At 48.2% G+C, this 24,262-nt stretch overlaps 1 protein-coding gene across 2 annotated transcripts in view; it reads right to left on the reverse strand.

Annotated features, from left to right (window-relative positions):
- EIF2D (eukaryotic translation initiation factor 2D) overlaps positions 1 to 24,262 on the reverse strand; it is a 315,356-nt gene that overhangs the window by 149,012 nt on the left and 142,082 nt on the right. For both annotated transcript variants that reach the window (XM_085624121.1, XM_085624123.1), the window contains exon 7: positions 21,061 to 21,178. In XM_085624121.1, the coding sequence (XP_085480247.1) occupies positions 21,061 to 21,178 (118 nt within the window). The remainder of the gene's footprint in view (positions 1 to 21,060; positions 21,179 to 24,262) is intronic.

Here is a 24,262-nt window from a genome sequence, read left to right on the forward strand (position 1 = left end):
CCTACTCCATTTGTCTGGGTGCTGGAACACGAACTGTTGCGTTGCTGGCTTTGTCAGGTCGCTCCGTTGCTGACATTTGTACCCAGCAGGTTTGGCCGTGCATTGAGGTTGCTCTATCGCCGGAGGAGTGCCGACTGCAGAATGGCGCAGTGGGTAGCCAAACAGCAAAGGAGCAGAAGGATGCTATCAATTCTAAGGACGCGCAGAAGGATGCGGCAGCACCTGCTACGTCCCTGCGAGGTACTGGGCAGCCTCGTAGAGTGGTCTCTAAGAAACCAGATGATGCGGAGGATACTGGCAGTGGCAGTAGTGCTCTCAATGGCGGCAACAAGGATATGATAACTGGCGGCACAACTCAGAAAACTACTAAGACTGGACAGGATCGCGGCAACAAATCCAGGGAAAACACGCTGCGGCAACCTACCTTGTTTGAGTCCTTCTCCGCGATGTCCGCGGGAGCTTCTACAGCTGAGAACGCCGGAAACCTTGAAACTCTGTTATGCGATGATACAATGTTGCAGTCTCAAGCCGGGCCAGCCGAGCGGTAAGATCACGGATGGAACAGGCAGACCGCGAGCACAGGACAGGACAGGAGGTAGGAAGCGCTGTTCTCAGTAGTTTGGATACGAACAACACGAAGAATAATGCTTGGGGCTCTGCGCTGGATATGGCGGCGGGAGGCGAGAATGATCCCGCTAGTGTTAAACCTAGTACCCAGGCAGTAATCCCTCCAGTAACTCTAGGGGTGGCAATCTCAAAGCAGATACAAGGACCTATCCACTCTAAAGCAATCACTGGCTCTCCCGATGGGGATTGTTTTTTTCTCTCAATGATGACACGGACTCCTCTCTCTCGAGCGAGGGTAGTCTATCCCGTGATACAGATTCAGCAGAAAATTCATCGGTGCAGAGGGCGCCCGCTGTCCATAGGACCACTCATCAGAAAAACAGGCCCAAATCAAAATCGAAATCGACAGTGAGTCCGTCAAACATGGATGCTGCTAGAAAACTTCTTTGGGACTACTCAGCCACATCCCAGCTATATCAGGAAGACGGTGTAATAAATGCACAAGCGGGACAGAATAACCCCAGTAGCCGACCACAGACTACTGTGAAAAGGAGATGGAGGCTAAGACAACTGATAGCTCCGTTTCAGGGACTTGGTTGTGAGGCCTATTTACTGTATCCAGCACGGCTTAAAGTAATAGTCAAGGGGCAAGTTAGAATGTTTTTTCTGAAATTAAGGCCCAACTTTATTTGGCAGAGTTGAAGGAGCAGAGGGGGAGATAAGGGTGGGGTCCTGTCGGGTATCATGGTTAATCAGGAGTTCGGCATTGGAGATTTAGGAGACACAAAGGGTGGACATAAGGGGAAGGGGGGTTGCGACTTAGCAGCGGGCTTAAGCTGTCACACATAGGTCATTGCTGACCTATTTGCCTGTAAGGGTGGTGGGGGGCATCTGGAGGGGAGGGCTCGGAGGGGAGGGCTCTGAGGGGTGGGGGAGGTTCGATGGCGCACAGGGTACAGCACAGCATCCGAAGATTTGTAGGTGGACACAGGAGGTGTAGCAAACTGATTAAAAATAAAGAAACAGGGAACTCAGAATGGAAGAAGAGGAATTTGAGTCATTATTTAGTGGATAACTGGTTGGGGCAGTTATTTGATGTGTTTTAATAAGCATGTGGATTGCCTCGGTTAATGTATGTGGGTTGAACGAGCATCTTAAAAGACAGCGAGTTTCAGCAATTTTAAGAGTAATGCTGGATTTCGTATGCTTGCAAGAGACGCACATAGAGGGGACAAGGGGGCACTTATTGGAGCAGCTGGGGTTTCATTTGATTGCATATACGAAACGGGGGGCCAAGACTAGAGGAGTTGCTATACTCTCTAGAAGAAATGATGTCATAGTTAAGAGAAAAATGGAAGATCAATTGGGCAGATGGGCCTTGGTGGAATGTATGATAAATGATGAAACGGTTACTTTAGGATCAGTTTATGGATCAACTGAGGATGATCCGGATATATTTGAATTCTTAGATCTAGAGTTAGCTTCATGGCCTGTACCTGTTATCCTCTGTGGAGATTTCAATATAAATGGGATGGGGGGGTTGGGCACGGAAGCAGGACATCGCTACGTGGGTCGCAAGAAAAGAACATGTAGAGCAATTGTTAGCCTGGCTCGGAATAATTCTTTAACAGATGTACGGGCACGTCTGAAGCCCAATGATCTTGGCAGCACTTACTATTCCGCTCCACATAAGGTCTGTGTTAGGCTTGACTATTTCTTCATATCAAACTGCCTGCTGTCAAGAAGTCAGATCGAGAAATTACCTCGGATCATTTCTGACCACAACCCGATAGTATTAACATTAGAAGTTACAAGGGCGGCTAGGCGCGAGCGGATATTGACTTTCGAGAGAGGATTATTGAAAGATGAAAGATGTGTCCAACACATGAAGGATTGGATAGTAGGCTATTGGGATATCAATAGAGGTAGCACTTCTTCAGGGCTAACTTGGGATGCTTTTAAGGCGTGTATTGGAGGTGAGACGCTGAGCTTTAGCTTATATAGAAAAAAGCAGGACGAGTTAAGATCTAAGAAGCTGTCCAAAGCAGTCGCTGATGCAGAGGAGGAATTGAATTCAGCAATTATTTCGGGGGCACCTCTGGATCAGGCGCTGTTCAAAGTCACATGGGCAAAGGTTGAAGCAGAGGAGATTATAGCTAGCAAAGCGGCTGCCACTTTTCTGGCAAGAAAGGAGCAATGCCGTGAACTAAGCGAGCGTGTTGGGCACACTTTAGCGGTACGCACAAGACAGAAAGCGGCCTTAGGAGAAGTTAAGGGGATCTCGGATGGAAGGGGGGGGGATAGTCATTGATCCGGATGGGATCCGAGAGGTTTTTATGCAATTTTATGCTATGTTGTATAATGAAGAAAAGCCAAAAATCGGAAATCCAAGGGCATCCTAGGGATATCTCTGCTCCATTGCTTTCCGAGGGAGATAGGGAGGCACTCGATGCACCCTTAGCTCCTGAAGAGATTTTTACGGCCTTGAACAGTCTCCAATCGGGTAAAGCTGCGGGCCCCGACCAGATCCCCATCAGGTTTTATACAGTTTTCCAGGAGGCAATCAGCTTTGATTTGATTGATACAGTACTGCAGGCTCAATCAGGAATTTCTGTTCCAAGCTACTGGGCAGGCGCTGACATAGTAGTCATTTTAAAAAAAGGTAAATCACCTACAGAACCAGGGTCTTATAGACCAATAACTCTCATGAACTCTGACGCAAACATTTTCTCCAAGGCCATGACTCTTAGGCTTTGTAAGGTCATAGGTAAACTGGTTAGTCCTACTCAGCATGGTTTTATCCCGGGGAGAGGTACCAGGCAGCATGTTCGCAGGGTTATCACTCTTTTTGATGCCACTGAAGTCTCAGGAGATCCCATGGCGGTCATGTTGTTGGACGCGGAAAAGGCATTTGATCGGGTCTCCTGGGACTACCTCTGGATGGCTTTGAAGTGGTGTGGTATTGGGGGGTATTCATTAAGGCAATCCAGGCTCTGTATAAAGCTCCTACAGCCCGACTTAGAGTTAATGGAGGATATACGGTGCCCTTGCAAATTAAGCGCGCCACTTGTTAGGGGTGCCCATGTTCGCCGCTACTATTCGCGGTATATATCGATCCATTAATTCGTAAGCTCAAAGCAAATGGCAGGATTCCCCCTATAAAGGTTCAAGGTCTAGAATTTAAAACCTTAGCGTATGCAGATGACGTTGCTATAGTGACCCCATCAACTGCAAACGCCATGGCTGTAGTGGAGTCAGAAGCTCTTGCATTTGGTCAGGTGTCAGGATATGCGCTAAACGGGCCTAAGACCCTGATAATTAAGAATGAGGGGGTTGTGTGCAACGATACACGAGTGACTCCGCTGTATATCTAGGGATCAACATTTCGGCGGATTTGGATAAAACTGTGGATAGGAACATCGAGCCTATAATATCTAAAGCTAAAAAAGATCTGGATAGAATGCATAATCTTCATCTCTCCTTAGTAAGGCGGTGTAACGTAGTAAAAATGATTCTTTTGCCCAAGTTTCATTATCTTTTTAGGGCAATCCCACGTGCATTTGAGGCTATATGGTTTACGGCACTGGAGCATTTGATCAACAGATTTATTTGGGCACATGGGAAAACCAGGAGGGCTTTACATTTTATGTCTTTACCTAGGGCTAGGGGAGGTTTGGTCGTCCCTGATTTTAAGATGTATTATTGCAATATCCCACAGCATGACGCGTTTCGACTAGGTCACCCCAGTCTTGATCACATGACTTATATATATATATATATATATATATAAAATATACTGGCAATCAGTCGATAGTTACAGTTAGGACCTAGTTTCCATAGGAAAAGCGTTTTTGTTTTGGTAATAACTTTGGCACCGTTTGACGAATCTTCATGAAACTTGAAACATGAGTGTGCCAGTCAGTTCAGATGCTGTCTGGACAGTTTCGGGGTGGTTCGTCAAGAGGTGGCCCAGAAAAGTGATGGGTCCCAAAACGCAGTTTCCCCATGCAATTTCCCATAGGGATTTTAGACACGTGCAACCCGAACCGCTGAACAGATTATACCAAATTTGGCAGAAAGTTAGATCTTTGTCCAGAAAGAGTACTGTTTCTAATTTGATGTGAATCCGTTCAGTAGTTTTGGAGTTATTAAAGAAAACAGATTTATGTATATCTAGGGACGCAGATACACCACCAACAGTAATGCCATGATTGAAAGGCTGCAACCTGAGAGGAAATTGCACCCGCCATTTTGTATATTGGGGCATGGTCCCAGGAGTGGGGAATAAAACTTAAAAGTGATAGAAGGGTTGAGGGTAGAGGTACCCTGACCCGATGGGAGTGATGGAGGGGTCAGTGAGGGGCCCCTCCTAGGAGAAGAAATTGGCCAAAAATGTTTTTTTTTTAACATGTGCGAAGATCCACAGATCCAGGCCCCAATTAAAAAACAAAATACACCCACTCACACTGCCACACTACCACTCACACACCCATACAGTCACTGATACATCCACTCAGAGAACCACTCACACACCCACACAAGCACCCACACACTCACTCATTCACCCACCACTCACAAACTCTCTTACGCCCCCACAAAACCACTCACACACCCACTCACACACCCACAACAAAACACACACCCATTCAGCCACTCACATACCCACTCACACACCCACTCAAAGACGTACAAAACCACTGAAACAGCCACTCACACAGCCATGCAGTGACTGATACATCCACTTAGAGAGCCAGTGAAACACACACACACCCACACAGCCACTAATGCACCCACTAATAAATCTACCTGCCCATCACACACATACCCTCTCTTACACCCATTCACACACCCATACAGCCACTGGCACACCCACACAACCACTCACACACCCACAAACCCACTCACACACCCACTCATAGTCCCACACAGCCATTCACACAGCCTCTCACAGACCCACAAAACAACTTAAACACCCATTCACAAACCCAAATAGCCACTCAGTCTCTCACTCACCCACACAACCACTGACACACCTACATGCATACACACATTCACACTTACACACCCACACAACCACTCATATACCCACTCACACACCCATATATCCACTCACACACCCAGAGATCCACAACACCACTCTCACCCACACAGCCACTCAGACACCTATTCACAGACCCACAAAGCACTTACACACCCACTCACACACCCATACAGCCACTCACACATCCACTAAGAGACCCACAAACCCACTCAAAGAGCCACTCACAGACCAACACAGTCACTTACCGACACACACCCATACACCCACTCATACACCCATATATCCACTCACCCACTCAGAGACCCACAAAACCACTCTTAGACCTACAAAGCCACTCACGCACGTGCCCCCCCCCCCCAAAATGTGCTGGGCCCCAGGTGATAGGTAACCCCGGGCAGAACTAGCCTAGTGCCACTACGCGATGTTCTTTGGAGTTTGGAAAAAACTCTGTGGAACTCCGCTCCCCTCCTCCACCCCCTAATAAAAAATATTAAAACACAAATTATACAAGAAAAAAGGCACTTACCTGTACTGTGGCGTCTCCGAGCTGCCCTACTCCTCCTCGCTGTGGTCTCTCTCCTGCAAACCCCTAAGTCCGACGTACGTCTTGTGAGAACTGCGCATACATCTGTCGTCTGCGTCGTGGTCACCGGGATGACGTCGCAGTGCCTACTTAGACCCAGCACCTGCGCACTGATGTCCGTTCTGACATGACTTTCCACGCCAGAAGTGCACAGCCATGACAGACACTGACCACTGGTGCACCACAACTAGGGCCCTGTAAGGGAGTCCCTATCCCTAGAAATCAGTTCGCAGAGCGGAGAGGATGGGTGGGGTGGGTAAGGAATCTACAATTAACACATGTCTTTTAAAGATACATTGTTACCGAAGGTAAGTAACTTGTTCATCTGAAAGAGACTGTTAGTTGTAGATTCCTTACCTTAGAATAGATACCCCAGCAATACCATCCCTGGAGGAGGGTCTGCGAACCAAGTTCACACGAGAAAGTCCTGGAGGGCCGGACGGGCAAAATTGCCATCCCTTCGGTCGTGACTGTCCAGGCAATAGTGTCTGGTAAATGTGTGCAGAGACGCCCACGTTGCCGCCTGGCAGATATCAAGGAGTGGGACTCCGCGTGTCAATGCAGTGGTTGCTGCTGTAGCCCTAGTGGAGTAAGCACGCAACCCAACAGGAGGATCCTTCTTCGCTAAAGCATAGCAGATCTTAATGCAAAGGACAACCCATCGAGAGATGGTACGCTTTTGAACAGCCTGGCCATTCTTGGCACCCACAAAGAGTTGATCATACACCTGGAAGTCTTTGGTGCAGTCAAGGTAGAATGAAAATGCACGTTTAGGATCCAAACGGTGGAGTCTATCCTCCTCCTTGGAAGGGTAGGGAGGTGGGAAAAAGGTTGGCATGGTGATGGATTGTCCTACATGAAATGGTATAACCACTTTAGGAAGGAACGAAGGCCTCGTTCTAAGCACCACTTTGTCCAAATGCATAGAGAAGAAAGGGGGCTTTGAAGACAGAGCCTGAAGCTCACTCACCCTATGAGCAGAGTTGATGGCAACAAGGAAGTCAGTCTTGAGAGAGAGGAGCAAGAGAGGATAGTTAGGTTGGAAGGGAGCGCACATAAGAAATGTGAGAACAAGATTCAAGTCCCACTGGGGCATTATGAAGGGAGATGGAGGAAATAGATGAGTAATGCCCTTAAAGAACCGGTTAACAATAGGGGACTTGAACAGGATGGCTGATCCGGCAGCTGAAGAAAAGCAGAGATAGCTGCAAGATACCCTTTGAGAGTGCCCATAGAAGGCCCCTTCTGGGGCAAAGAAAGTATATATAAAAGGACCTCTGAAAGAGGGGCAGGCATTGCTGTGCACCATGCCACAAACTTGTTCCATCTACAGGAGTATAGCAATTTAGTGGAGGGAAGCCTGGTTGCCAAGATGACATCACAGACTTCGGGCCGAAGGTCGAAAGCTGTCAACTGTTGCCGCTCAATCTCCACGTAAGGAGGTGGAGATTGGACAGGTTCGGGTGAAGAACCGTCCCCTGCTGCTGCGACAGAAGATCCTCCCTAAGGGGAAGTCTGATCGGAGGATCGATGGCTATGCTCAGAAGCTCGGATTACCAGACTCTTCGTGCCCAGTCCGGAGCCACAAGGATAACTTGGGCCCGATCGTGCCTTTATCTTCTTGAGCACTCGGGACAGAAGTGGTAAAGGCGGAAAGGTGTATAGGAGGCCACTGTTCCACTCGCGATGAAAAGCATCACCGAGCGAGTGCCACCTTGGAAACTCCAACGTGCAATACTGCTGACATTGCGCGTTCTCTTCGGTGGTAAACAGATCTAACCAAGGCTCTCCCCACCGCTGAACGAGACCTTGCACCACCTCCGAATGAAGACGCTATTCGTGATCGACCAAGCACCGACAGCTGAGTTTGTCCGCCCTGGCATTCAGAGAACCCGCCATGTGTTGAACCACCAGGGTTATGCCCTGATGTTCCAGCCATGTCCAGTGGCGGACAGCCTCTTGACAAAGGGTCCACAACCCCCGCCCTGTTTGTTGCAGTACCTCATGGCAGTGGTGTTGTCTGTGAACACCTGCACCACCTTCCCTTTGACAGAGGGAAGGAATGCCTTCAGTGCCAGTCGGATTGCCCAGAGCTCCAGCAGGGTGATATGGAGCCTGGACTCCGCTGGAGATCAGACGCCACTGATCTCCGCCTCTCCCAGATGGCCGCCCCATCCTAGGAATGACGCGTCTTTTACCACTGTTAGATCTGATTGGAGAAGTGAGAGGGATCTGCCGCTGACCCAATCTTGGTTCGTTAGCTACCACTGCCGTTGGTGTGCAGTTTCCTCTGAGAGCTGAACATAGTCAGAAAGATTTCCTTGATGCTGCGCCCACTGGAACTTCAGGCCCCACTGCAGAGCCTTTAAATGCCACCTAGCATGATCCACCAGCAGGATTCAGGAGGCCATGAGGCCCAGCAGCCTCAGAGTCATTCTCACCGAAATCTGAGATAGAGGCTGAAATATTGGTATCATAGCCCGAATATCCTGGACTCCCCGTTCGGGAGGATAGGCCCGAAACTGCACTGTGTCCAGAATGGCTCCGATAAAAGGGAGCGTCTGACAGGAAGTGAGGTGTGACTTCGGCACATTGATAGTGAACCCCAGTGACTGCAAGAGGTCCGCCGTAGTCTGGAGCTGGGAGACGACAGCCTGGGGCAAGCCGCCTTCCACAGCCAGTCGTCGAGATAGGGACTGGAACCCCTGATCTGTGCAGATGATCTGCGACAACCGCCATCATCTTTGTGAACACTTCAGGGTCACTGGTAAGGCCAAAGTGGAGCACGGTGGACTGAAAGTGCTTGTGGCCCACCTTGAACCATAGATAGCATCTGTGGGCTGGCACGACGGGAATATAGAAATAAGCATCCTTCAAGTCCAACGGCACCATCCAGTCTCTGGGTTCGAGGGCAGACAGGAATTGAGCTAACGTGAGCATCTTGAAGTTCTCCATCCGGAGGAAGCGGTTGAGGGCCCTTAGATTTAGAATAGAATGCAGGTTTTTTTTCATTCTTGGGCACCAGAAAGTAGCAGGAATAGCAACCACGACCTACTTCTTTTGCAGGGACCCTCTCTATAGCTCCCTTGGTCAAAAGAGAGGAGACTTCCTGGTGGAGAAGTGCCAAACGATCTTCGGATATGCTATCGTAAGACAGTGGCATGGAGGGGTAGTCTCAAAGGGGAGGGAGTAGCCCCTTGGACAATTTGCAAAACCCACCCTACCAGTCTGACATGATGGATTGCCAGTGGAGGAGGTAATGGTGAATCCTGCCTCCAAATGGCTGAAGATGGGCCTGGAACGTCGGACTAGGAAGGTTTGGAGGTAGTGGGGGGAGATGGTGGCCTGGCCCACCCACTGGCTCCCAAACCCCCCATGCCGCTGGGTCCCACGTCAGTGGCCATGCAGAGGCTGGGCAGCTTGCGTGAACCGGTGGCTAGGCTGGGCCAGACGTGGTTGGGTGACCCTTCCGTAGCCACGAAAGGAACGAAAAGCAGTCTGGAGTGGACGGGAAGGCACAGTGAGGCCCAAAGAGTCTTTAAAGCGATCAAGCGCCGAATCTGCTTTGTTGCCAAAAAGACGACGGCCATCAAAGGGCATGTCCATCAAAGTTGACTGGATATACCCCGAAAAACCAGATGTCCTCAACCAGGCGTAGCGTCGAAGGGCTACCGACATGTCAATCGTTCTGCCCAGTGAGTCAGTGGTATCCAGTCGACATCGAATGTCAAATTTGGCTACATCTCTCCCATCCGCAACTACCTGAGAGAACGGCCAAAACTTCTTCCGGGCACTGAGGCAGCACCTGCACAACCGTATCCCAGATGGTATGGGAGTAGTGGCCCAAGAGGCACGCGGCATTCATCAACCGCAGTGCTAAGCTAGAGGAAGAGAACATTCACTTCCTAAGAAGGTCCAGCTTCTTGGATTCCCTATCAGGGGGAGCAGAAGGGAACGCACCCTTAGAAGAAGAGGCTTGGACCACCAAACTCTCAGGGGAAGGGGGTTGGGTCAAGAACACTGGGTCACCTGGAGCCGGGCGATGGCAGCGGGCAATAGTCCTCTCCACAGGAGCCCCTGTGCTGGGCTTGGACCAAGTGCCCAGGAGGACATCAGTAAGGGCTTCACTGAAGGGCAATAGGGGTTCAGAGGAAGAAGCCGCAGGTTGAAGCAACTCTGTCAGGAGGTTAGTCCTGACTGCCACCGAAGGGAGCTCAACGCCAAGGACCTCAGCCGCTCTTCTCACTACCACAGCATAGGACGCTCCCTTCTCCATAGCCAAGGTAGAGGGAGAAAGCAAACCAGTGTCTGGAGAGGTGTCCAGACCACTGGCATCACCCAGGTCCTCTCGCCAGTCCGGTTCATCGAGCTGGTCAGTTAAAGGGTTCAGCGACCCCTCCCAGTCCTCATTACTACTCTCTGGTTGATAGGGAACACCAGGGATAAACAGGGGAACAAACGTACCCTCCGACATGAGTTTCGACGTCGGTCCGGCTCCTTGTCCAACTCGGGGATGAGGATGGGAATGGCATCGGTGGGAGGAACAGCTGGCACCGGGATAATTGTCATCCAGATCGGCGCCGGGCAAGTTCGAGTAAGATCGACCGACATCGATCTGGATCCAGTTCTGGATCCACGGGGGCCCACCGGCGCCAGGGCCGGAGCCGCCAGCATCGACGGCCCTGGACCCCGACCCGCTCCGCAGGGCCCAAAGGTGCGCCAGCGGAGCCGGGTTGCCCAAAGACGAGGTGTAAGGCCTTGCAAAACTGTCAAAGTTGGGCGGGGACGCTCCAGTTCCTGGAAAGGGTGGGAGGCGCTGAGTCGTCCCTGAAGCAGGCACCGGAGACGGAGCCTTCGAGCGACGACGCTTTGAGTCCCACGTCGCATCACCTGACCAATGGGGAGAAGGTGAAGAGAGCTTGTACTTCTACGCCTTCTTCTTGTGCTTCAAATTACCCAAGGACCTCAATGACTTAGAGTGCGATGAGGAATGGGGGCTCCGCGAACGGTCGCGTACCTTCCTCTCGAACGAGACTGGGAGCGACATGAAGCTGACTGCCTGGTCTCCAACAAATTTCAGGACCGCTTCCGTAAAGTCTTCGGGTGCATTGCCCGGCAGTCTGAGCACGACTTCGGGTCGTGGTCGTGCTCGAGACACCACAAGCACACGAGGTGTGGATCCGTCAGACATTATCTTGTGACAGGAACCGCAGGGCTTGAAGCCAGTCCGACGTTGGGACATCCCTCGTGCACCAGGAGTTCAAGACCCGAAAAAGATGTTCGATAAAAGTTGCAAAAAGCTAGCCAAAAAATGGCTAAAGGGTAACTCTCTCCGGATCTGCACTAGGCTGGCGCAGAAAAAGAAAGAACTGACATAAGCGCACAGGGGCGGCGTCTAAGTAGGCACCACAACGGCACCCCGGCGACCATAATGGCGATGACGGACGCAGCGGGAACCACACCATCTACTGACGAACAGAGGTATTGCTGAAGAAAAAATCTCCGGATCCAGACTGATGCCTGGGGGAAATGCCAAGGTAAGGAATCTACAACTAACAGTCTCTTTCAGATGTGCTTAATTTATCATCTCTTGCTACAATTTTCAGATAAGTGGCCAGGAAGTACGCAGTTCATGAACTTTTTGTTCTCTGATATGCTGTCTCTTGACCGCTTTTAACAAACTGTACTGGCAGATAACTTGCTCCGGATGTGTATCGCCTTGACTCTTTCTTCGAAAATTGTCAGAAATTCTATCACCGTGACATTTTTATTTTTCTATTTTTTTTCATTCATTGAGTTTTACATACAAGAAAAACAGGACATGCAAAACCAATTACAGCGAAAGGAGAGAAACAATAAAAATCAGTCACAGTGTGCATATGTAAAATTCAAGAAACATTCCAGTCATTAGAGTACAGATTCACAGATCTTTACAGTAGGGGGGGGGGAGCATCCCAGGAAGACATTTACAATCATTGTTGGGAGACCATGATCACAATGCAGGGGTGCAATGTATGGAGAAATATTCCGGGGTAGGGCCCCAAAAGCAGCTTACAGAAGCAATACACCAAGTCAGCACGTAAAAGCGAAACCCTAAGGGGAAACCAATAATACCTACAACTGCTCCCTGACGACTCCCCGTGCCACCTGGGCCACGAAAAAGAAAAAAAAGAGAAAAAAATCTACAATTCCGGACCCAACCACTAGATGGCGGAATAATGCACAGCGTAGTGAATCCAGAAAGATTCACGCTGCAATACCAATTATACCTACAACTGCTCCCTGACGAAGCCCCGTAGTGAGAGAGGGAGAGGTTCCACAGATACATAGTTTACTCCTTACCCGCTAAATAATCCTAATACAGACTCCAGAAGTTCTTGGGGCGGCTCTGGGGGGGTGGGAGTAATTCACTTTATAGTTCGGATTCTGTGTTGCAATATAGCATGTCTCGAGACCATTGCACTGTGGTGGGGGGTCCTCTGGCCCAATACTTTGCAACCACACGTTTAGCTATCAATAGCCCCATATCCACCAAGCGTCTAATGCCTTTGCGTATATGTTTGGAGAAGCCAAGCAGAGCCAACAATGGGTACGGGTTTAGAGATTCACCCGTAATATCACTAAGCTTCGGGAAAATGGCAATCCAAAAGTTTGCTACATCAGGACGCAGCCAGGCCATGTTGATAAACCCTGCGGGATCCATACCACATCGATCACATCTCACCGTGTCCCGAAGGCCGTATTTGTGTAAGCAGATCGGGGTGTAATATACTCTGTCAATAAATTTAAAATGTATAAGACAGTGTCGTCTGTTCAGAGAGACATGCTGCGTAGCCTCGCAGCAATAAAGTCATGTGTCGTCGTTTAATACAGTTTCTAGATAGGTTTGCCAGTCTAGCCTGGCTTTAGTGAAGTGATTTTTCCGATAGTCTTGGGCAAGGGTGTAAATATTTGAAACAACCTTCCAAGGGGACTCTGCCGCAATAGGAGGGAGAAGGGGGCAACCTTCGGCGGTTCAGTCAGCTCATCTCCCAACATATCACGGAGCGCATGCCGGACCCTATAGAAATGAAACGTCGTCAGAGGGGTGACATCCCACCAGTCAGAGACAATTTCTGCCCAACCTCGTCCCATTCCATCCTCAAAGAGGTCGCCAATTCGGGAAATACCAAGTGATGATAGTGCGCGTAGCACCTCCGGCTCAGTGAGTAGCGGCAACCAAAAACAAAATTCGACTGGCGCAAGTGGAAAATACAAAATAGAAGCCGGCTGCCGCTTCAGTATGTTGTACCATGCATGTGTAGTGGCATTTATGGAATCAAGTGTACCAGCGCGTCTATATGATGCTCAGAACAAAAATGTAGCCAGTGAGGAGGGCGCTGCAGCAACCTTCTCTATATGCAGATGGGGAGGAGGGGATTGTTGATGCAGCCAGTAAAAAGCAGGCAAACACTGTGCTGCATGATAATTAAGTTATCATCCTGACATTGAACAACAATGTGCCGGATCAAGAACTGTGATAAGAGCTTGTCTGCAAGATCGTATCATGGCTTGGTTAAAAATCTCTTGCAGCATCTTTCTTTGTTCCGACAGCATGGCTGGGCAAACACAAACAACGTCAACTGTGGTCTATTCCCCGTTGCCACAAAGTCTACAAATAGCTGATTCAGTTATTCTTAACCATCGAGTCCGAAGCTGCATGGACTCATAGCTGTAGTCGCATACACTTCAGCTTTGATTGGTACCCATAACCCCGATCAAAGTATGGCTGTGGTTTCAGCAGTTTGAAGGTATAAATAACTTGCAGGCGTGGGCCCTCTTTGTTAGATTGGATTTATCCTCAAATAAAGAGAGAAGTTTAGTCATGGCGTTAAGTTGTTTTTTAAAAAATGTTAGGGGATGATGACTGGGCTTGCTGTAATGTTGTGCATGTGCATCGATCGGGTTTGAACTGTGATATCGTGTCTCTTGCCGCACAACCCTTAATAAAGTTGGTTATATAAAAAAATAAGCATTTGCAATGCAATATGTCTCGCATTTTCGAAACTTTGACCTATTGGTATTGTAAATGATAATGCCTTTAATTATTGCAGGTTTTTAAACACATAAATAAGAGACATTGTCATTTACAATGCCTATAGCTCAAAATCTCGCAAATGCAAGACTTATTGCAAATATTAATTTTAATGTGAACATTGATGTAGTAACCAGTAAAAACTACAGACCTGTGAGTTGATTCTGCACGCTAAAGTTAAGAACTTAATACTACTACGGTATCACTTAGGCATTATTCAGTACATTTAAATTTACAAATGCCGTAAAAAACATTAACTGCAACAAAAACAACAAAAAACAGGACACATGCTTGCTTTATAGAAGATACCTTTAATTACCAGCTCACTGCTGGGCACCGAAGAGTAGTGTGGGTTTGCCTTTGGGATAGGGATCCTTGGCAGCACCTCCGCAAGATCCCTCTGATCAGCAACACTGTGAAGAATTTCCACGTCCTCCTCACCGCCCCCGATGCGCCGCAGGTCATTCTTTAACGAGGCCATCCAACGGTCGCTATCTGCATCCTGATGGCCCTGGGAATCGCATAACCTCCTGTTCACCGCTAGTGGCTTATGCACTCATATATCCACTGCAGTCCAGAAGCCGGCGGGTAGCACCGAGAGAAACGCCATTGTTTTCTTCACAACTCTAGTCCAGCCGCATCAACCGTATTGTCGTTCAGATACAGGCTGGTCAAAAATTTATTTTATAGCCTAACACAGAAGTACCTAAGAGACCTTGAGAAACAATGGAGACAAGCGCCCTCCACCGAAAACTTGGCCACGCTGCGTTCAGCAAGAACCAAGTACCACAAGCACATTTTCCTTGGAAAAGCGTCGCACTTCAAATCCCTCCTTGACTCAGCCAAAAATAGACCCAAAAAACTATTCGACCTCCTCAAGAACCCTAACAGCTCTCCCCCAACCTCCAAATTGGAGGACTCCACAAAGAAAGCTGCGGATTTCGCTATATTCTTTGACAAAAAGGTGAAATCACTTGTAGATCAGGTCATTCATCCTACCCCTACAGAGGAGCGCAAATCCTTAACCATTTGGCAAAACTTTGACCCCATCTCTGATGACGCCCTCCTTAAATGCATCCTCGATACAAAGCCCTCTAACCACTCTCTTGACCCCATCCCTAGTGCCATTGCCATGGACTTCTATACCCATTCTCTTTCCTATTGGACCACTCTGGTCAACCTCTCCCTCAGTCAAGGCTCCCTTCCTGTTTCCTTCAAAAATGGACAGGTCACCCCTCCGCTTAAAAAACCCAACGCTGATGCGAACGACCTCAACAACTACCGTCCCATCACTAACCTACCCTTTCTTGAGAAAATCACAGAAAAATGTGTAGCGAAACAACTCTCTCGCCATATCAAGGACAATGATCTTCTTGACACTTTCCAGTCCGGCTTCATTCAAAACTGCAGCACTGAAACAACCCTGCTGCTAGTGATTGATGACGCGCTGCGGATACTCGATTCAGGGGAGTCTTGTCTTCTAATTCTTCTTGACCTTTCTGCAGCCATTGACACAGTCAATCACAACACTCTCCTTAACACTCTTCAACAGAGAATGGGCATAGAGGGCACTGTGCTCAAATGGTTTGCCTCCTTCCTCTCTGATAGATCCCAAATGATCAAAATAGCGAACAGCCTTTCATCTCCTTTAGCGGTCAGCCAAGGTGTCCCTCAAGGCTCTATACTTGCACCCACACTATTCAATCTCTATTTAGAACCTTTGGGAAATCTCCTGAGTAAATCCGGGATCCATTATCATCTATATGCGGAAGACACTCAAATCTATCTTAAGGTGGCCTCCACTCACGATCTCTCCTTCCTAAGCTCTACTCTCGACTCCATTCAAAACTGGATGTTAACTCATCAACTGATCCTGAATCCCTCCAAAACTGAATTCCTCCTCCTCTCCTCATCACTTTCTCCTCCCCCAGTGCAATCATGGATGGATCAGACTAATCTACTGAACAATAAACCCATCATTGTCGAGAGCGCAAAATCCCTTGGTGTCATACTCGACAAAAAACTCAATCTACACTCCCACATCGATTCCATTGCAAAGTCTGCTCGATACCAACTGCAACTTCTTTGGGGGATTCGTCGCTTCTTCCCGGAGCACGACCTTAAAACCCTGGTCCAATCGCTGGTTCTCTCCAGATTGGACTACTGCAATTCTCTTCTTACTGGCCTCCCCAAAACCCACCTGTCCCCCCTAAAGTCCGTTCTCTATTCAGCAGCTCGTTTCATTTATGGGGCCAAAAGAAGCGACCACATCACACCCATTTTATCCACCCTCCGTTGGCTTCCCATAGAGGCAAGATCTATCTACAAGACTGCCTGTATCACCCACAAAGCCTTGCACTCCTCCTCCCCTCGCTACCTGGCGAATAAACTGAAACTCTCCGGAGGCTCCAGACCTTCACGTAATGCAGAAAATGTATTGCTTGAACCTCCCACTTTCAAGAAGGAAAGATCGATGGCCCAATCCTTTTCAGGCAATGCGGCGAGAATCTGGAACTCTCTTCCGCCTCATCTCCGGACCACCACCTCTTCTCAGGCCTTCAAATCTGACCCCAAAGCTCTCCTCCTTCAAAGACACTTCCAAATTTAATTTACGCCCTCTATTTTCTGAAGGAAGTCCTGCCGTTATAGGAAATTCTGTTCTCCATGCCTATAGAAGTGCCTTCCCAGTGTGTTTTTGTGTGTTGAGTGTCTGCCATTTAGTGCAGTAGTATACCTCTACTTGTACTTTGTACTCTTGTATAACATGCAGACGTCTCCCTTCCTTTGTAACGTATCGTTTGCCACCTCTTGTATTTTGTTTGCTTTTGATACTTGCACAACGGCCACCACTGCCTCATGTAACGTAACTTTTATTTTAGTGTTTTGAGTGTCTGCCATTTATTGACCTCTGTGTACTTTGTATGCTCTTGTAACCTGCACACGTCACTTTTTTTCCTTTTGTAACGTATCGTTTGCTCCCTCTTGTATTTTATTTGCTCCTGATACTTGCACAAATGCCACTATTGCCTCATGGAACGTAACGTTTGATTCTGTAACATGCTCACTTGTAATTTTTCTCCTTATGTATCATTACTGCTCCTATTGTGAAGCGCTCTGACACCTTCGGGTAAAGTCCGCGCTATATAAAAACGCATTAAATAAATAAATAAAAAGTCTATGTTTCTGGTCTGTGTGTTGTTTAAACACACCGTACTAACAGTAAGCAGATGAGGTGAAAGCATACGTTCCTTGACACGCCAAGAAACAGCTTAGTCTCCTGTCTCGCTGTTGGACATATTGTTATTTCATAACAGCCTTCTCAATTGAAATCAACTATTTTTTAATATGAATGGATACAAAAGAGGGACCAGTGCTGAAAGTTTGGCCTGATACATCTTTGAATTTTGAAGCCATCTTGAACGGAGTGAAATGCGTCTATCTGATTGAATAGACGTAAAACAACGTGGGTGGGGGGCATGGGGTCACCATTGGCTGCTTCTTTAGGGGAAAATAAAGTGCGCGGCCCCTATAATAAAAGCGCGCCCTGCTTGCAAATTAGATAAGTAAATAATAAATTTTAAATGGAGCAAGTTCAGACAGCGCCGTAAAATAAATAAATAAATAAGCCCGACCGCTATAGTTGAAGCAGACCAGGCTGAAAAGTAAATAAGCACTTTAATAATATAAAAGCGGGCTGGTGCTGGGATGTCATGGGGGAATAGGGGAAGAGCATTAAAGAAAATAGTGCTCACCAACTTACAAAGCAGACCGTGTAACACCACCAGTAAAAGGTCCAGTTGTTATGGGAGGTAACAAATGCAGACAAGGCGGTACCAAGGAGGGACTAAGAAGCCTATTTACGAATCAGAAGCGTGTATTTACGGAGGACAATGACACAAGCCAAAGACAAATATGGGCGGAAAGTGGGCGGGGCTTCCAGGGCATACCCTAATACAGCATGCCTCGCATGCGCGTTGCCGCTAGGGTCAACCTAAAAAGAAATGCTGGTGGATGTGTGAGAATTTCACAAACTGGCCGCTTGCAATGACTGAAGCGTGTCCTAGAACAGAGCTCTAAATATAAACGTATAGTTCTGTTTATTGATTTCCTGCCAATTACTAAATGCCAGTATGTTTTCCACGGAAGATTTAAATCCGTAGCACATCTTGAGGAAAGTGGATTTCAGGGCACAGGATTATTTTAGCAGGTCAAACTCAAGACGAGCCCTGTAGAGTAAAATCCCTTCGCAAGATTTGAGGAGATGGTAGCTGCACCAATCGGGAAGTTGCCCATGTGCAGACTAAAGTCGGAGACCCTCGTATGCCGGAGGAGAGCTGCAATGAATTAAGCAGCGAACTGAATCGTGTGCATAACTGCGCCTATCGGGCCGGAGCCCGTGCATAGTGGGAGTAGCAATCCCGTGAGCAAGACTGGGCCGCCATGAGAAGACTTCCGTGCGGTAAGGGCCATAGCCATTGTGTGGTAGTAGACCACAACCCCATAAGACAGGAGGGGCCACCGCCAAGGACCTCATTGTGCCAATTGGGTTGGAACCCATGTACTGTGGGGATACAGTGACTCTGAGGGAGTCAACGGGACCAACAAGTCCTTTGGCCTTGTTGGAGTTGTCACAGAGAGGAGTGAGGCCGATGTGGGCTGAGCCCACCTGCCCGAGACGAAGGGCTTTAACCAGAGGTAACTATCAACCCTTTCACCATTGCTGGAGGAACGAGAAATTTAACGTGTGCAGAGGAGCCGCTGAGAACCTCCAGTCGCGGCAGAGGCATAACCATGTGTGAAGACTCTCAGACCGCTGAGTGCTACAAGCTTGGGCTGTGTGCAGCAAACTCACCTGAATCCGCTGCTGCAGCTCCAGTGCCCATGGAAGAGGCTCGTTCAGGAACTCCTCTCGCTACCGATCTTGTGAGGTGCAGGAAAGACTGATTTCAGGCCAGTCGGCCCTAGACGATCTTGCTACTAATTTGTGCTGCAATGCTGGAGCACGGTTGACTGTAAAAATAGAGTCATAGTGTGCTCTTGATACTGAGACCAATAGTGGGGCCCACCCTGGAAGTTGGGGGAATAACCACTATCACTAAAGCAAGGAGGAAGTGGGACAGGTGCCCGCCAAAGAAACACTAGAGCCCCGACCTCAGGGGAATTGTGTAGTTGTTTGTGAATGTCGTATTTTTCCTATGTTGATAGAAAATAAAATGCTTCTCTTTTTTAATAAAAGTGAGTATTTGGCTGGACAATGACTTATTGCTGCTGCTGCATGCATTTTGATTTGTGAGCCTGTGTTTACTTCTCTGTATCCACACCTCCCTCCCCAAGAGGGAGACGTGGACTGCTTGGACCAAGCTAACCCTCAGTGTCAAGTGCTGAAGGGGTACTTGGCCGAGTTGCTCAGAATACATAGTAGGTTGGGCCCCGGAACATAAGGAGTTAAAGGCCTCAACCCCCTTGGTTGGGCCTAGTAACCCCCACTTGTCCTGTGGCCATCTGAAGGGGGTTCTGACAATATTCTTCACATTTATACTTTGCTGGGAGATGGTTGAAGCAGAACTACCTCCAAGCAAAGGCCACACCACATATGTGTTACTGTAGAGACTTTCAGTGGCTTGGAGGAGTTCATATACCACACCGGATGTAGATAAATAAGCCACTTACTAAAACAAGTTACTGTCATTTTGTTACAGATGTCAACGCTGGGGCAACATGGAAACATATTGAAAGCATTGTTTTCAAAATCTGCACACCATAAGTAAGGTTGTAAGGTCCTCCCTCTTTCCGCATCATCTCTGCTCAGGTGCCAGTAATAAAAATGAGAATAAGCGTGTGGGCATGGTTAGGGTAAGAGCAGTAATCATTGCTCCAATCACTAGCCTTGGAAAGTCCAACCTCATGATCTGCAATGGAGGAACTGAGAAGGGAAGATCACCAGCCTTCATTCAACTCCTGATTCGAGATGCTTGATATTCTTCCCCTCCATTAACTGCGTATCATTGGCACACATTATTTACAGCTCCAGGTTAGCACACTAATGACTGCCAATATTTACTTTACACACACAGTTTCTAGTTTGAAAACTGTACTGTTCCCTATTCCTAGTTTATCCCCTTGCCAGCTTTCAGTTTACAAGCACTGGACAGTTCTTTGCAGGAACACAGTTTTCACTTTCCAGTTTGCACAACACTCCATGTCCACAGTTATCACACAAATGACCATATTCAGGCTTCACACATCTACCAGTTTCCATTGTGTACAGACCTACAGGTCTACAAACTCTTGCCAATTTCCAGATTGCACAACATTGGAAGGGTAAGGTTGCACATTCTTGCAAACTCAGCAACCCTTTCCTGTATGCACACGTCCTTGCCAGGTCCCACAGCCTTGGGAATGAAACAGTAAAATGTTTGAAGGTTTTTGTGCAACCTTGCCATGTCCTAGTTTGCACATCCCTGCCAGTTTGCACACCCTTGATGTTTTCCATATCCTTGCTTATTTGCACACTGTCTACAGTTCAAATTTCTGGATTTTGGTATACGTTTCCTTTTCTATAAAATTATGCATGAATTGACTATGTATCTTTTATGTCAATTAGATTCTACATGACACAAAATACTGTAAAACTCAACATGAAAGTAATCCTTGTGTGTTACGCATCCTGATTCAAAGGGTTGTTTTCCTTCTCTGAAGTACTAGTGGCTTTAGCAGATATATTAAACTTGACAAATGGATGGGAAATCCGCTTGTCTGAATAAGAACAAAGCCCACCTTACCACCACCACCTACCAGCAGGCAAAGAGGTGATTTCGTAGAAAGGTGCTGGTGAGTAATGGGAGATCATCCTTTTTCACTTTGCATTTCAGAGCGTGGAAAAAGCATTGGTGAAGCAATTCATCCATTTGTTCTGTGTGAATGAAACATCAAGGGAAAAACATCCTCTTATTTCAGTTGTTTAGATCATCAAGAGACATTTATCTACTTTGTAGTTTTCTGTCTTTCAGGTTTTCAATTCTGTGTTTCAATATTTTAAAATTTAAGGAAAGCACAGCTGTATTTTACATAACAGGATCCTCATACACATAAGACACAAATCTCCTATAAGCAGTAAACGTCAGGTTGCAAAAGTTACTTACCAGTCACTCGTTCTTCATCATTGGTATCTTGCTAAGATTCACACGCTCAACAATTATTTCTCATTGCCCCTCAGTAAATCCTCAGAAGACTTAACACACTAGCATAAAGGTATACATTTAGGCTATCAATATCACTGCTTGGTCCTTCTGGTCAATACAGTGGATAGGCTTAAGCTTTGTTACAGATAGTTATACCACAACTGTACCGCTAAATAAACTAACTCTGAAAAGGAAGGAGGCTCTAATGAGCATCCATGAACGATATTAATGTTGGATCTGTTGAGCAGTGGCTGAGACAGGGTGCCCTCATGAGTGCGGCAGCCAACCTGGGATCCATAGCCAACCAGCTACTGGGAATACCATGACACAGGGAATGCGTTCACCCTGCATGACTGTGGCCAGGGAGGAAGAGTGACTGGAAGTTGGGGATGGCTGAAGAGCAGAACCTGCCAGACCCTCTTTGTGAAGTGACCGTGTTGAGGTGGCATGACATGATACTGGACCAGGGGGGCACTGGTTAGAATCAGCCCTGCGGGGCTCCTGCTGGGGGGGGCGGCCTAAGAGACTCAGCCCATTGCCGCTAAGCGAGTATTGAAGCACAGCACGTAGAGCTACTGCGTACTCTCCGTGGCCCTGAAGGGAGGGCTTACCTGGGTGGTGGATCCACTGGTGGCAGCAGTAATTGGCAAATCTTCCCGCAGACGAGACCCAGACCTAAGGAAACTGCAGGGGCTGCAACAGAGAATGAAGGAGCACCTCCCTCTGACACCGGGGAACTGATATCTTACAGGCTATTACCACATCCAGAACAGTGCTTGAAATGAAGATCGACAGCCTGAGTTCCAACTTGGGCCTCCTGCGTGATGGCCATAAGCGCTTGGTGGAGCGGGTCACTGCTACGGAACATGCACTGCCCGAAATACCGCCTACACTTGCTACAACAGTGGAGCCCATGACCACTATGGAATCCAAAATCCGTATCCTTAAACTCAGGGCAGAAGATGCTGAAAACCGCTCGTGCCATAACAACATACGAGTGGTAGGACTGCCAGAGAAAGTGGAAGGAGCCAGTGTGATCACATACCTGGAGCAGTGGATATGAAGTGAAGTAGCACAAGAAGGATTCTCTACTTTCTTTGTCCTTGAAAGGACACATGGGGTCACAGTGCGCCCACCTATGCCAGGAGCCCAACACCTAAACTAGAAGGACCGAGATCACATCTTAGCCAGAATTGCCACAATGGGGAACTTCATGTGGACCACGCCATTGTCTGCATATTTCTGCACTTTTCCCTGGAGGTGCAGCGGCAAAGGACCTCATTCCAGGAGGCCAAAGGACTGCGCCGACTCGGCCTTGCATATGAAATGATCTTCCCATCTAGACTGCGAGTGGTAGTGCAAGATGGTGTTAAATTCTTACAGTTGCCTTAAGACCTTTGGGAATGGCTGGAACAGAGCCCGCAACAGGGGCCAATAGATGGACCACGGAATCAGTGCGCATGTCACTCTCGCTCTAGACGCGGAAAGACACCACACAGCTCGTCAGCAGCATTGCAGGCTGAAGCACAAATGGGACGACAAAGCATGGTGGCGGTGCAAATCAGTGGAGGAGACATGGACCCATCTACGCCAAAAGGAGAGAATGCAGCACGAGATTCAGACTCAGACCATGGCTCGATTAGCCTTACAGACTCGAGCCTCGCACTCCCCAAAGTCACCCAAAGATCGTGAGATGGCCTCATATGATTAAATGTGCAACAACATATGGATACAAAGGGGAGCCACTAAGAGAACTTTCGAAAGTACTGTGGGGTGTAGTGGAGACGGAGGTTCAGGTACATACATTGCTATGTTAGCATGAGCGTCTTAGAAGTTATAACGCCATCTTGCCACTTTTGCTGCTTTTGCACACGACACTGCTGTCAGATGTTATTTTATGAAATCTGCTTGCTTGCCTTTTTCTTCGCATGAGAACGGTCTGTTGTTCACATCCCTAGATGTGCACCGCGACCTTGGTCTGAGCATTGTGTGCAGACACAGTCAGGGCCAACAAACAATGTATGCTTTTGAATTCGGGTTGATAAGCCCACGCTCTAGCCATAACACGCACACAGCTGCAAATACCTGAAACTCGAGCGCCTTTAATATTGCAGTTTGCATGCATTACACACACATTCTGGAGAAGAACTTTTCCAGGTGCAGAGCAAAGCTGATCCTGTGATGTGATTCACCTAAGCTGATCTTACGGTATGGAATTCCCCATTCAAGCCTAGAGACCTTCTATTAGTATAATAATCCTAGCTTACTAATGAAGGGAGGGTGGTTGCAGAGTGTTGAGACCCAATGTTATCCTATGGAGAATAGGGGGGCTCCGGTTGGTGGCTGCTCCTAGGGTTTAGCTCAGGGCAAGTTGGGGACCAAGTTAGCACCGAAGGGGCACCCTCAGCAGCAATAGGGCACCCGGGTGCAGGGTGCTGTTTTGAGGTCGGGTGCCCTGTTGATTTCAATGGAGATTCTCTGGGACAAAGAAACACTGCAGGCTCGGGGACGAGGATCTTCTAGGAGTGACCATCACTTCGAGGGGTAAGTTGGGATGTTGAGGGTTGGTTAGGCACCGCTGGATTGGGCACACAAGGCCGTGGGGCGTCGGGTGCAGGGGTGCCTTGGACGTCAGATTTTCTTACCCGCTCTGTTCGCGGTAGGGGGGTCCTCTGGATTGAGGCTGCAGGCGTCGTCTGGAGGCTTGAGGCAGGTCAGGGGTCGCCGGATCTCGGGTCAGGATCGCCAGGGGGACCTCCTCGTGGTATTTGTCCACTTGAACTCGGACCAGATTCGGCGGGTGCAGAGTGTGCGGG

This window comes from Triturus cristatus, chromosome 1_1, assembly GCF_964204655.1.
Source record: "Triturus cristatus chromosome 1_1, aTriCri1.1, whole genome shotgun sequence".
Classification (NCBI taxonomy): domain Eukaryota; kingdom Metazoa; phylum Chordata; class Amphibia; order Caudata; family Salamandridae; genus Triturus; species Triturus cristatus.